The sequence below is a fragment of the Heptranchias perlo genome, chromosome 21 (assembly GCF_035084215.1).
Source record: "Heptranchias perlo isolate sHepPer1 chromosome 21, sHepPer1.hap1, whole genome shotgun sequence".
In the NCBI taxonomy this organism is placed as follows: domain Eukaryota; kingdom Metazoa; phylum Chordata; class Chondrichthyes; order Hexanchiformes; family Hexanchidae; genus Heptranchias; species Heptranchias perlo.
Window position 1 is genome coordinate 35347212 of NC_090345.1, and position 12464 is coordinate 35359675.

Here is a 12464-nt window from a genome sequence, read left to right on the forward strand (position 1 = left end):
TATTGCTGGTTAATCTAGATCATCTTTACATCAGGGAAGGCCACAGCCAGACTGCACATTTGCAAGCCTTGGCTTTATGCTGAGTTGCCTTAAAGTGGTGGAGCAAATCTGCATATGCAAATCTTGAGTTATCTGTTGGCTTCTGATCTGGCCTTGCAGTATCAATGGGGTATCAGCAGTGATTTACATTAGTATGGCTTCACAATTTAGTACAATATTTTATAATGCAACAAACTTAGAGGGATATTCTGGATGGCACACTTTTCAATATATGAGTATTTTCTCCCTCCAACCTGCTTGCAAGACTTAGTATTTTAAAAATTTCTTCCCCAGTTTTCTTTCCTTCCCCTTTTATTCTAAAAGGATGTGATTCATGCTGGAATTATTTCCCAAAGGCAACAGCCTTCCAAGTCCCAACCAAAATGGCTGTCCTTCATACAAGGTCTGGCCAATGAACCCGTTTGACAATGTGCCCATTACATCCAAGCTCAATCTTTTCCTTGCCAGTATCACCATTTGCAAGCTTCCAGCAAGTTTCATGGGATAGCAAACAGAAACTGTTTCCCTTTTTCTTTGTCTAGGTAATGCATTCACTCATTTTTGCCAAGCTCAATTCATTCAGCAAACACCAGGGATCCAGGTCAGTATAAATTTAGTGCAATGCTGCACATGTATCCAGTAAACCATTGAGGAAAAAAACAGTACATTTTATTGTACATTTGATATTAGGGTTTATAATAATTTAATTTCTCAATCAATAAAAAACTTTAAAAACCCATCTGCACTACCGAGAAAAAGTTACTGAAGACACCCTTGATTGCTTGGAGATAAAGTCTCCATTTCCAAGTCATACAGACCAGGAAGGTTCCAGTTTCAGGCTAGTTCATGTACCTGGGGGTTTCTTGGGTTAGGGAGAAGAAAAACAACAGCCACGGCTTCTGCTTCTGATTGCTAGCCAGGAATTTCTACTACATGCTCATGTTTGGACCCCAGCTAAGGACAGGATTGGGCTCAAATGGCATCCCTAATCTATATTTATCTTCGTGATCAACTGATGAGCTTCAGAGTCAGACAGCTTGCTGACAATCACATGGGCAAGGTGCCAAATGACAACTGGTACCTGGGGAGTGAATACCAGCGAGGAGGCTAAACACAGTGAGGAAGAGGGGAGGAAATTGGGAAAAATACACTGAAAACGGTAGATGCATCAATATCACCTAAAATATTGAGGTGTCAAAATATCCCCCTTCGCATTGGTTAGAAAGGCAATCAACTGATGCCTTTTCAGTTACATCTTGCATTTAACAAAGTAAAACACCAATCAAAATTAGACTCACCTTTACAGCCTGTTCACAGCATTGAATCGTTTATCAATACCAAAGTGCGAGAATGGTGGAAAGAAAGTGGAGGGAAAAAAAAGTCAGTGATCAGAATAGTAAGAGTTTTTCACCAATTCAAATGGCTAACACGTGCATTTCTAGGTAGGAAAGAGTAATCAAAACCATTTCCTGTTTCAGGAGAGAGGGCTTCATTATGGATAAACCCACCATTCCCAAGAGAAGGATTCTAAAGCATGGAGTTTATTACATACCTCTTCAGGAAGTCATCTAACTAAAATTAATTTACACCATTTAACTACATGCTAGATCTTGTGTTAGGATTCAATGCAAAAGACAATTATAGATTAATATTTCTGGTTTTGGTTAGTGTTGTTTTCTTCCTCGTAAGTTCGAGGAATAAAACAAGTATTTTGTAGGTCTGTGCAAAGATGAAGGTATGTAATGAACAAGTATTGGTTAGTATCACCACTATTCAACTCCAAAAGGAAATTCTCTTACAATACAACCTTATGTACTAATCATGCATGATGTTCCGTAAAGCTGTTTAATGATAGGGAATGAAACAGAAATAATCACCCAATTTATAGTTCAGTCACAAATCCAAAAGGTTTCAAATTTCCTCCATGGTATTTAGAGACACTATCCCTTTCTATCAGCCTACACAGTCTGCACTGAAGTTTTTAAACCCACACAGCATTATTAACATCATGTGGCGACACAGTTCTTCATTCTATTTACTGTTTCAAAATACAATACTTTGTACAGCACATACATACCTGGGAAGAACGAAAGACAGCCAGTCCTGCAGAATCTTTCATATCAATGGGCACCATCTTTGACATTTTCAATAAGAAAAGATAAGGATTTTAACAATGCTGTATAGTTTAAAGATGGCCTTTGTTAGACCCTTTTTGTCATAGGTTTAATTTGTAGTCTGTGTAGGCTAACATAGGAGATATTGTGTCTTCATCAAATCAAAAGATTTTATGATCAACTGTGCGCAAATGAAATTTGGGAGTAGACTATTTTCATCTGTACATCAATAGTGAGTCTTTTACCATCACAATCAACATGCAGTGTCTGCCAATAGCTAGCTTTCTGTGGGAATCCTAACATTAACCAAGGAGACTCCACACTAGGGTTTCATTTTATATACACACATCAGTATCAAAAAAACTCACCTATGCCAAAAGAAAATCATGCATTTTAGGTGAAGATCTAAAAAAGTTACAACTGCCTCAAGATTTAAAATGTGCAAATCCATTCTGAAGAGCTTGTTACAATAAATCTCTCATAAGCTTTAGCTTTGAAGATTCTCCTGGCAAACCCCACACAGAAGTAAACCAGATTTGAAGTAAAAAGATGAACCAGAGTAACACTCTTATTGGAACATAACTCCTATTCAAAAATTAACATTTTAGTACCTTTTAGATAATGTTCAGAGCAGCATTGCATGCTAGAAGTTATCGTATGAAGCAACAGAAAGGATTGAAAACAGAAGTAAATCTACAGTAAGAATGGCAAACAACTCCAGTAAACATGGGTCATTGTTACTGAAGCAGGTTATTAGGTTGTTTTGCTCATTGTATTAGAGTGCATCCTGGGAATAAATGGCCTTTATTTGGATTTTAAGCTTTAGCCAATAATCTGATTGTAGTTGAACCCCACGACTCATTCGATTGAAAAGGCCAAGATTAATCTTCCCCTTCCTCCAAGTGCTGACACGTGATGAGGTATAGTTCTCGTATCTTGCCCATTTGTAAGCCTTGCCAGTGAGTGCTGGCAGGTTATTTGACCATGGTGTGGGGGGGGGGGGGGGGGGAAAAGGGAAGAGAAAAAAAAACACAGCAGAGGCAGATCCTGTGCTTACCAAAAGTCCAGGTGTGTGCACTGTGCCAGCTTAATTCACTGGGCAGTTATATCAGGAGCAGGAACTGGCTAAGATCAGCAAACTCAGCACAAACAGGATCAAACTGGCACATTCTGCTGGTATGTATGGCTCAATGCTGCACCACACATTTGGCACCAAGTAAAAAGCAAACTAACTTTGGAGACTCGGGGCCCAGTCATCTCACATATGTATTCTGTAAAACAATTGAAATGGGATTAGATAGAGATTTGATGGATTGCTAAGTAAAAGTTGCAAGCTGGGAGTTTATGTAGGACTGAAATTCATGAATATCCTTGTAGATATATGGTTGGGGAAATGGTGATTTGCTCACGTTCCATAAAAATAGTATTTACACTGAAACCTAAATAGATTAGAATTAGCAGGTTTCCCAATTGACCCAGATTTCACCAAAACAGCTTACATTAGTCTTGTTAATGAAAGTGGAAAAATAAATTTATAACACTGCCTTCTCTCCTTTTCCTGTTTGTCCATGATGCCGCTCAAGATTTCTTGAAGAAAAAAGTACAATAGTTGGAATAGTTAAAAGAAGTTTCTCCTTGAAGCCATGCAGTCCAGGAAGGTCCCAGAATTGATCTGTGCTGAGTTAACCAATCTCAGCCAAGACAGCAACAAGAGCACAAGTGGCCACAGCATCCGCAGGTTAGGAAAGATAAACAAAACACAGATCCGTTACTTATGAGTGATCTCTGCTGGAAGTGCTGCTGGACAAGGACAGAATCAAGTTCAGTTGTGATATCTTTCACAGTCAAATAGGCTGCCAGAAAAGTCAAGATTCCCAAATGAATGGCCACTTGGAATTCTGAAAAGGGAATTGCCCCGTGAAACCATACCCACGTGGAACAGCAACCCCCCCCCCATTAAAATTCCATATCCCAAGGAGCCAGTGCTTTCAGAAGAGGGGGATAGGAAGTATTAATAGCTGAAAGATATACATTATATCAACTATGCTTTTACTTTGTTTCTAAGTTAAAAACAAAGATTGGGGATGGGGAGAGAAGACAGGATCAGATGTAAACTGAAAAAGTTATTTCAAGAGTTTGTAACAAGTTACACTAATAAACCTATTCCTGACATGCAAATAGCTTTATTGATCTAACATTCAGGGGGGAATGGGGTTAGTTGTCAGATCATGTGAGCCAAGAACAAAATGGCTGGCGTAGAGAGGAAAAGCCTTCTGGAGTCTGAAGCATTAAATCTTTACCAATTAAAAAGGACTAGTCATGGACATCATGGTCTGCTGCTGTTTTTATACTGCTTAAATTTTTCATTTTTGGTATAATGGGGTTCATTTTCTTTGGGTGGGGAAAGAGAAAAGAGAACAACTACCTGCAAAATTAATTGCAAACCAGAGTACTATATAGACATAAAATACCAGATTGCTAGACATGACATACTTTTGTGACTCAGGACCCTGAGCTTACAGTTCATTCTAATTTAGGGATCATTCATTTCTCGCAGAAAGTGCTAGTTACTGGCAGACAGTTTAACTACAAGATAAATGAATGCAGGAGAAACTGGCACTCCCATAATTTCATGTGACATACAGTAGTAGAAAAAAAATCCAGTGTAACCACCTAAACCCTGAATATTGTCATCTCTTTGAATTCACTTTCCATACATACATACATACATGCAGTGCCGATGAGGTAGTCATTTTGATAACTGCTTTGGTCATACTGTCTATAAACTGAAAATTAGAATGCATCGTGTGAGTTCCATCTTGTGTGGCTTTGAAAAGTTATATTCTTTACCTACTCCACTCACTTGGCCAATATTAAAATTTTTCAAAATGTTTTATTAACCATACTCATTACAGATTGCACTGATTACATAATGGGCCTAGCAACACAGCAAACATAGGATCTGTAAAATAATGGAAATATATTATGCAATCCATAGCATACAAAAACAAATGGAAGTAGTGAAATAGATTCCAGGCCACTGCAATCAATCAAGACCAGACTCAGGGTTTGTATTGAAAATGTCTCAAGAACTGGAATTCCAAACTCTTATCCCAATTTATCAACAATGTATAACATGAACCTTTAGCTTTCTATAGTGTTTGGATTGAACATTGCTTGTGCGTGGATTATATGGGATTATTAAATTTAAAACAAATCACATCCTGCAGCTTGCCATTATTTCAATCATTACATTATCTGCTCAATTCACAAGAAATTTTTAATCCTGAGAGTTGTTTTCCCACAGAATATTTAAGTCACTACTTTGTTTCGTAGCGAAAAAAATAAATGCTCAGAAAGTTGACTTAAATACTTTGAATGATTATTCAGGTAATGAACAAGATAGAGCAGATTACCTGTGCTTCCAGGAGAGGCTTTTGGTTGTCTTCCACATCAATGACACAATCACGAGCACTTGAAAGTAGAGATGCTGTATGAAATTAAGAAATCATGAATACTACAGCAGTGTGCTAGTAATCTTAGAAATTAATAAGTGGTCCTGCCATGAAAGCGTATCCTGACGAGAGGCAGACTCTGCTACAGTGGCACTGTTAAATAAATTACATTAAAAAATAGTATGAGTTTTAAAAAATGCAATTTCTTGTTTTTTTTTTAAAAACATAGCCCATTTAACAATGACAGTACTTCAAAAAACTCATCTTAAAGCACTTTGGAACATGCTGAGAACGTGAAGGATTCCATATAAATGCAAGTTTGTTCTTTTATGCTGAAGCTAATTTTCCTATCAGATGCATGAGGTTGCAATTTCTTTAGGAAAAAAAGTTTTGGAAAATACCTTTTGATTGCATTCGAACAGTCTCTTTTGCAGCATACGCATCAATCCGATATTCTTGCAGAGAATTAATTGTGCACTGTCCAACCACAGGTTTACGTCCAAATGGCCTGTGGTCAATTACCTTTATGACAATAGGAGGGGTGTACATTTCTTCTTTAGGAAGAAGCTAGAAGCAAGATCAGAAATGACAGCGTATAGATTTTTTCAGGTCCTTACAATAAATTAAATCTTTATTCATTGATAGTCACTCACTACTAGAATGGAAATGATCTTCAAAATATATTTTTGGTGGTAAATTTCCTCTGCAATATTACCTTTCCTAGGCCCTCTGACATCTTAACTGCACAACACGTTCAAATTTGTGACCAATTTCATCCTTTGAGATCCTTCTTCTGTAATCACATCTTTGATGGACTGACTTCCAAATCCCCCCCCAGAGTATTAAATTCACTAGTTAAATAGATTCTGAATTATGTAACCCTCTTCCTAGTCTGTATGGTAAACAACCATCATAAATTTATGAGATTCAAGATTTTAAACATCTCTTTTGAATCTTTCTAAACAATTAGAACTCCTCTCAAGTTACTATGACCAGCGAGCTAGTCGAGGAAAAGACCAAAGTCAGACACAATATGCCCTTTGATTAAACCTTGGGTGAGGGTGTGAAATTCCTCGATAATTTTAGTAAAAAAGTCAACACATCATTTCTTACTTTGTACCGATGTCAACTTTCTTGCTAAAATTATCAAAAGCAGAAATTCTAATTCAATGGTTTTTAGCTACCTCCCAAGTACATGACTGAGGAGGATACTGGACATTTGGCTATTGAGACAGCTATTTTTGCACTGCTTGGCAACAGGTTAATCCTGCCCAATTCTATTTTATTATAACCCAAATAAAAAGGATCATGAAGTGCCATCCATAGGAACGGTTTAATTTATGTTAAAATTAATATTTTAAGCATTCAACGTTGCAATGAACAAGTTACATTCATTGACACTAGATGTCGTTTTATTAGTGGCATACTGACAACAGTGGAAACCCCAAGCTTAAACCAATCTAGAGTTAGCCTGTTCCAGCTTGTATATAGAACGGTCAGTGAGCAGTCCAAATCTTAGAGCTTTGTGCTAATTGTAGAACGACGCAAGTGAAGTGGTGCAAATCTATTGAAATTTTATACAACAATGACAGTACGTTAAGATACCAATTAAATATTTCACAAATCTGGTTAGGTAACAAGTATTCAATTGGTCCACTATTTTTTTTTAAAACTGTGCCTCATGCAAAGGAAATCAAACTACCAATTCAATAATTTAAAGAGATCTATTGCATGCTGTCTTTGGGGTGATTCAGTATTCAAATACATACCACTTTCATAAAGAGAACAGAGGTGGGGAAGTTTGGACATTTCTTAAGACTCTTGATCACGGCCGATTCTAGATACTCGCCGCCACATTCCACAATGAGACTTGGGGAAGCAACAGCAGCTAGCTGGTAGCTCTTCATGTTCCGTAACCCCCATGTTAGGATCTGTAACAACACTTCAGTTAAATAATTTGCACAACACTGCGATTAGTGAATTCATTCACTCAGCCTTTAGTTTGAAGCAGATGGTCTAGCTAGTTATTTCAACAAATACCCTTCAAATTATAAACTTAAACATAATGCCAATTACTAACAGAAAAAATATTGTGTGCATCAGAAACAATAATTAGTGAAATATGTCCAGAAACAATCTGAACACATTTGGAAATTCAACCACATCTCCTTTCGAGCAAACAAACAAGTTGAAAACCGTTCCATAAAATTTTAACATTGATTTAATTTCTACCAATTTTGTCTCAAAGTAACAAGAGGTTCACGAATAGAAAAATATTAAAGACAAAAGCATGTGATATGATTAAATATGCACTAGTGGCACATTAGTAAAATTAACAATGACTTGTGCCACATGAAAATCAAACGCACATCAATGATCTAGGAGAAATAAGACTCACCTCAATTGCAGTAAGCTGCACTACTGGTCTGATGCCATGTGGCACCATATACAGTACACCTGACCTGACTGGAGGAAGAATTGGCAAATTGGACCCATCAAGCTGTTGGAATGAAAAGGGAAAAAAAAATTAGTTCACAAAAATACAATTATGAGCCATCAGAATTGCAGTGTTCAAAAACCATTCAGCCGTAACAAGGCAGTTGTCAGGTTTTAAAACTAGCAATTCTCTTGCAGGGAGAGAATGAGGTTAAGAAAACTGGGCTGGACGTAGAGACCCAAGAGCTAGGGGAAGGCCTGGACAGGAAGGCATGGAGCAAACAGCAGACAAGGACCGAGGCCAGTCTGGAGAACATAAGAAATAGGAGGAGGAGGTCATCCGGCCCCTCGAGCCTGCTCCGCCATTCAACAAGATCATGGCTGATCTTCTACCTCAACGCCATGCACTATCCCCATATCCCTTGATGCCTTTAATATCTAGAAATCTATCAATCTGTTTTGAATGTACTCAATGACTCAGCCTCCACAGGCCTCTAGGGTAGAGAATTCCAAAGATTCACCACCAGTGAAGAAATTTCTCCTCAACTCAGTCCTAAATGGCCTACCCCTTATTCTGAGACTGTGACCCCTGCATCTACCCTATCGAGCCCTGTAAGAATTTTATATGTTTCAATGAGATCACCTCTCATTCTTCTGAACTCCGGAGAATACAGGCCTAGTCTACTCAATCTCTCCTCATACAACAATTCCCACCATCCCAGGAATCAGTCTGGTGAACCTTCATTGCACTCCCTCTATGGCAAGTATATCCTCTCTTCTTCGGTAAGGAGACCAAAATTGTACACAATACTCCAGGTGTGGTCTCACCAAGGCCCTATATAATTGCAGTAAGGCATCTTTACTCCTGTACTCAAATCCTCTTTGCCTTCCTAATTGCTTGCTGCACCTGCATGTTAGCTTTCAGTGACTCATGAACAAGGACACCCAGGTCCCTTTGAAAATCAACATTTCCCAATCTCTCACCATTTAAAAAATACTCTGCATTTCTGTTTTTCCTACCAAAGTGGATAACTTCACATTTTTCCACATTATATTCCATCTGCCATGTTCTTGCCCACTCACTTAGCCTGTCTATATCCCCTTGAAGCCTCTTTGCATCCTCCTCACAACTCACATTCCCACCTCGTTTTGTGTCATCAGCAAACTTGGAAATATTACATTTGGTCCCCTCATCCAAATCATTGATATAGACTGTGAATAGTTGGGCCCCAAGCATCGATCCCTGCGGTACCCCACTAGTCACAGTCTGCCAACCTGAAAAAGACCCGTTTATTCCTACTCTCTATTTTCTGTGTGTTAACCAATTCTCAATCCATGCCAGTATATTACCCCCAATTCCATGTGCTCTAACTTTGTTCACCAACCTCCTGTGTGGGACCTTATCAAAAGCCTTCTGAAAATTCAAATACACCAGGAATCGGAGAACTGGAGGCCAGAGTCTGCCTAGATGGCAGAGGGAAAAAGCCAGCAGGCCAATTATTGAAGGTATTCCTGAATCTGCCAGCAGAATTTAGGATGGCCAGGTAGAACCTGTTCTTTTCTTGCAACTTTGGTGAAACATTTATGCAGATAGAAAGAGGGAAGCAGACTGAAATTTCCCCAAGTGTCCGATTACCAAACAGTATAAACACTGAACAAGTCAAAGCTCAGATATGAGCCTGCAGATTAAAAAAGGGAAGCACAATTTCTGGCTTATTGAGATTAGGGCTGTCAAGACAAAGCTACAGCATGGGGAAAATACCATATCTTATTGTACTAATAGTGTAAAGATATTTACTTTATCTTTAAATATTAGTTCAGCAGCAACAAGGAGCTCCCCAGATTTCTTTCTTCCATTCTTTATTGGGAACCAGAGGAGCCTGGGCGACACATTAGTGTTTGGATTCAGCTTCACCATCGGAGTACAGGTACACCTGCCCAAAAATTCATCTTTTCCCTGTGCAGAACAATCATTATCAAGTTAACAAATTTAACATCTTCCACTTTTCCCTCTACTGAGGCAAAAACACAATACAATGTAATCAAATTAAGTAATACGTACAACTTGGTCTTTGTCAAATATTTCAATCATCACATTCGGTGGATTTTTAATTAGGTTTTCAGGTGTGCCATAGATATCAATATCATTGAAAATAAGGGTCTGGTCCCAGGTTGGGTTCAGAGTGGATTTGATAACTTCAGTTGTTTTGCTTTGATGAAGAAATGAAACATGAGCGTATGGATCTGCAAAAATGAAGTAATAGATTTTACCTGAAAAGTCAAAAACACACTGGGGCGACTGTGCAGTCCAGTACTCTGGGCAAGGACCAGTGTTCATGGGGGAATTGAACTTTGGGAAATTAGAGAGGTGCAGTCAGTGATTATTTTAATTGATTCGAAAATCACAGGCTACATCTCCGCTGCGTCCCACACTGCATGCCCCTCAAGTGCTAGATTGAGGAATCACCCCTATTGATGAGAAGCCAATATAACAAGCTGAAAATGTTTAATATTCCATTAAAAGCAAAAGTACAGGTAGAACTTATGCAATAGAATGGCTGGAATCTAAATGAGCAGCTACACATTTGAGGAGATTCAGATTTGAAAACAAGAGCAATCTTGAATGATTTACAATTATCTTAATTGATGTCTGTAATGGTCTCAAGTTTAATGCTGACATTTTATATAATGCTACACCTTCATTCTCTGCAACTTCTCCTTGGAAGGCTGCTGATTGCAGTTGAAGCACAATAATTGGTCTCAGCACCTCTGAGCTAGGAAGAGTGCAGGGCAGGGAGAACAAAAAAAAGGCTCTCTATCCAGTGACTCGTGTTGCGAAGTGCCTTTGTGTAGCAGTCGAGTGAGGACAGGGTCACGCTCGGCTGGGATACCCCCCTGCGCCTCAGTGGCTAAAAGGCTTGCTGACAATTCACTGTCCAAGCTCACATGAAGAATGATCACTTAGGCCAGATACCACACACCTGCACACATGCCAACCTGGAAAACCCAAAAGCTGATAACTCAAACACAGACCAGAGAATAAATCTATGACGTGGAGTTACAGAAAGTGCAGTGAGGCATGGGCTTGTCACAACTCCAGCTGCAGGTGTACTTAACGCTCCATTTAGGTAGTGTAAGATGGAAAAAAATTGAAGGATTGAAATGGCTTATACTATAATGACAAGAGGCACTCATCTTCACCCTATTCAGCACAGACTGGAACTGCAGATCTGAGAATTCCTAACTACAGTGTAGTGACATTCAATCTTGGAGCAGCGGCAGTAGGTAGGAGCCGGATGTGCTACTGGGGTTTTTTTGTAGTCTGCCAACTGAACAAGCAGACACTGCCTGCAAATGCTGACAATTTGGTGAAAGACAAACAGTTTGTATCCATCATGAGGACAGGCGAGGAGAAAGTTAAATGGGGTGAGGGAAAAAAGGATGAGAGAATTTGCAATTGCTACTGATTTGCACAATGTTTTTCCTCAAAAACATCCCAAACTAATTTATAACAAAAGGTGTACAGCTGGCTAGTAGCTGTTGGCCTCCAGCACTTACTGTCAAATATTTGAGGGGGCACTTCACGACTTACAACTAACTACTCCGTACAGATTGGCTGCAGCACACTAAACACTGCAACTTTATATGAATAGGCCAGGCCAGAGTTTCTACCTGTTGATATTTATCGTTGCTTCCACCTCACTGGACGTTAAAGAGCGGGCATCTTTGGGCTCTGGCATTATCTACAGCTTTTAATCACCCTTATCTAAACAGCAGGTACTTGCTAAACATAACTATTTCCTGCACAAGTTCTCACAATCCAATTCCAGAAGTTATGTTTAGGTCATCTGCAGGTCAGCCTTCAATAACTGACTGGAGTTCAAGGCATTTAACTCTTCCTTTGCCAAATACTTTTTGATGCAGTAAATGTTTTTTTTTAAAAACATACTAGAAAATTTGAAAGATATTAGAGCAATCCTATTGTATTACAAATGAATTTAGCAAATAAAACTTAACCACTGCCACACAATTGGCTAGAATTGAGAATCTGAAAGCACCAATTGAAATTTACAGAATTCTGCATTTGCATTGGACCCCAGAGAAATGCAACAACTGCAGAGAGTTACAACAGTGACACTTGAACCTAGATATTCAAAACCTAAAACACAAGGAACGATTTTCCTCCCAGGTGTCAGGCAATCACAGGGCACCAAAGGTGTGCTGCACCTGTGAGTGGAAGAGTCTGCTCAATTTTCCTGGCTTAGGCCATTTGCATGGCACAGGTCTGCCCTTGGCTGGACCTTACACTGAAACAGGAGCATAATTGGACACCTACGAACCCTATCACCGTCGGGAACTATTGGAGAGCAGCAGCCAGAAGGTCCAAAGATTGTGCTGGGAATCCAAAAATTAGATACAT

At 39.0% G+C, this 12464-nt stretch overlaps 1 protein-coding gene across 1 annotated transcript in view; it reads right to left on the minus strand.

The window, feature by feature from the left end:
• LOC137340126 (myoferlin-like) overlaps positions 1-12464 on the minus strand; it is a 212238-nt gene that overhangs the window by 92604 nt on the left and 107170 nt on the right. The window contains exons 33-41 of the mRNA XM_068002457.1: positions 10107-10288; positions 9843-10001; positions 8007-8108; positions 7378-7539; positions 6010-6175; positions 5570-5643; positions 4883-4939; positions 2117-2173; positions 1338-1346 (exon numbers count right to left, since the gene is read on the minus strand). Of these exons, the coding sequence (XP_067858558.1) occupies positions 1338-1346; positions 2117-2173; positions 4883-4939; positions 5570-5643; positions 6010-6175; positions 7378-7539; positions 8007-8108; positions 9843-10001; positions 10107-10288 (968 nt within the window). The remainder of the gene's footprint in view (positions 1-1337; positions 1347-2116; positions 2174-4882; positions 4940-5569; positions 5644-6009; positions 6176-7377; positions 7540-8006; positions 8109-9842; positions 10002-10106; positions 10289-12464) is intronic.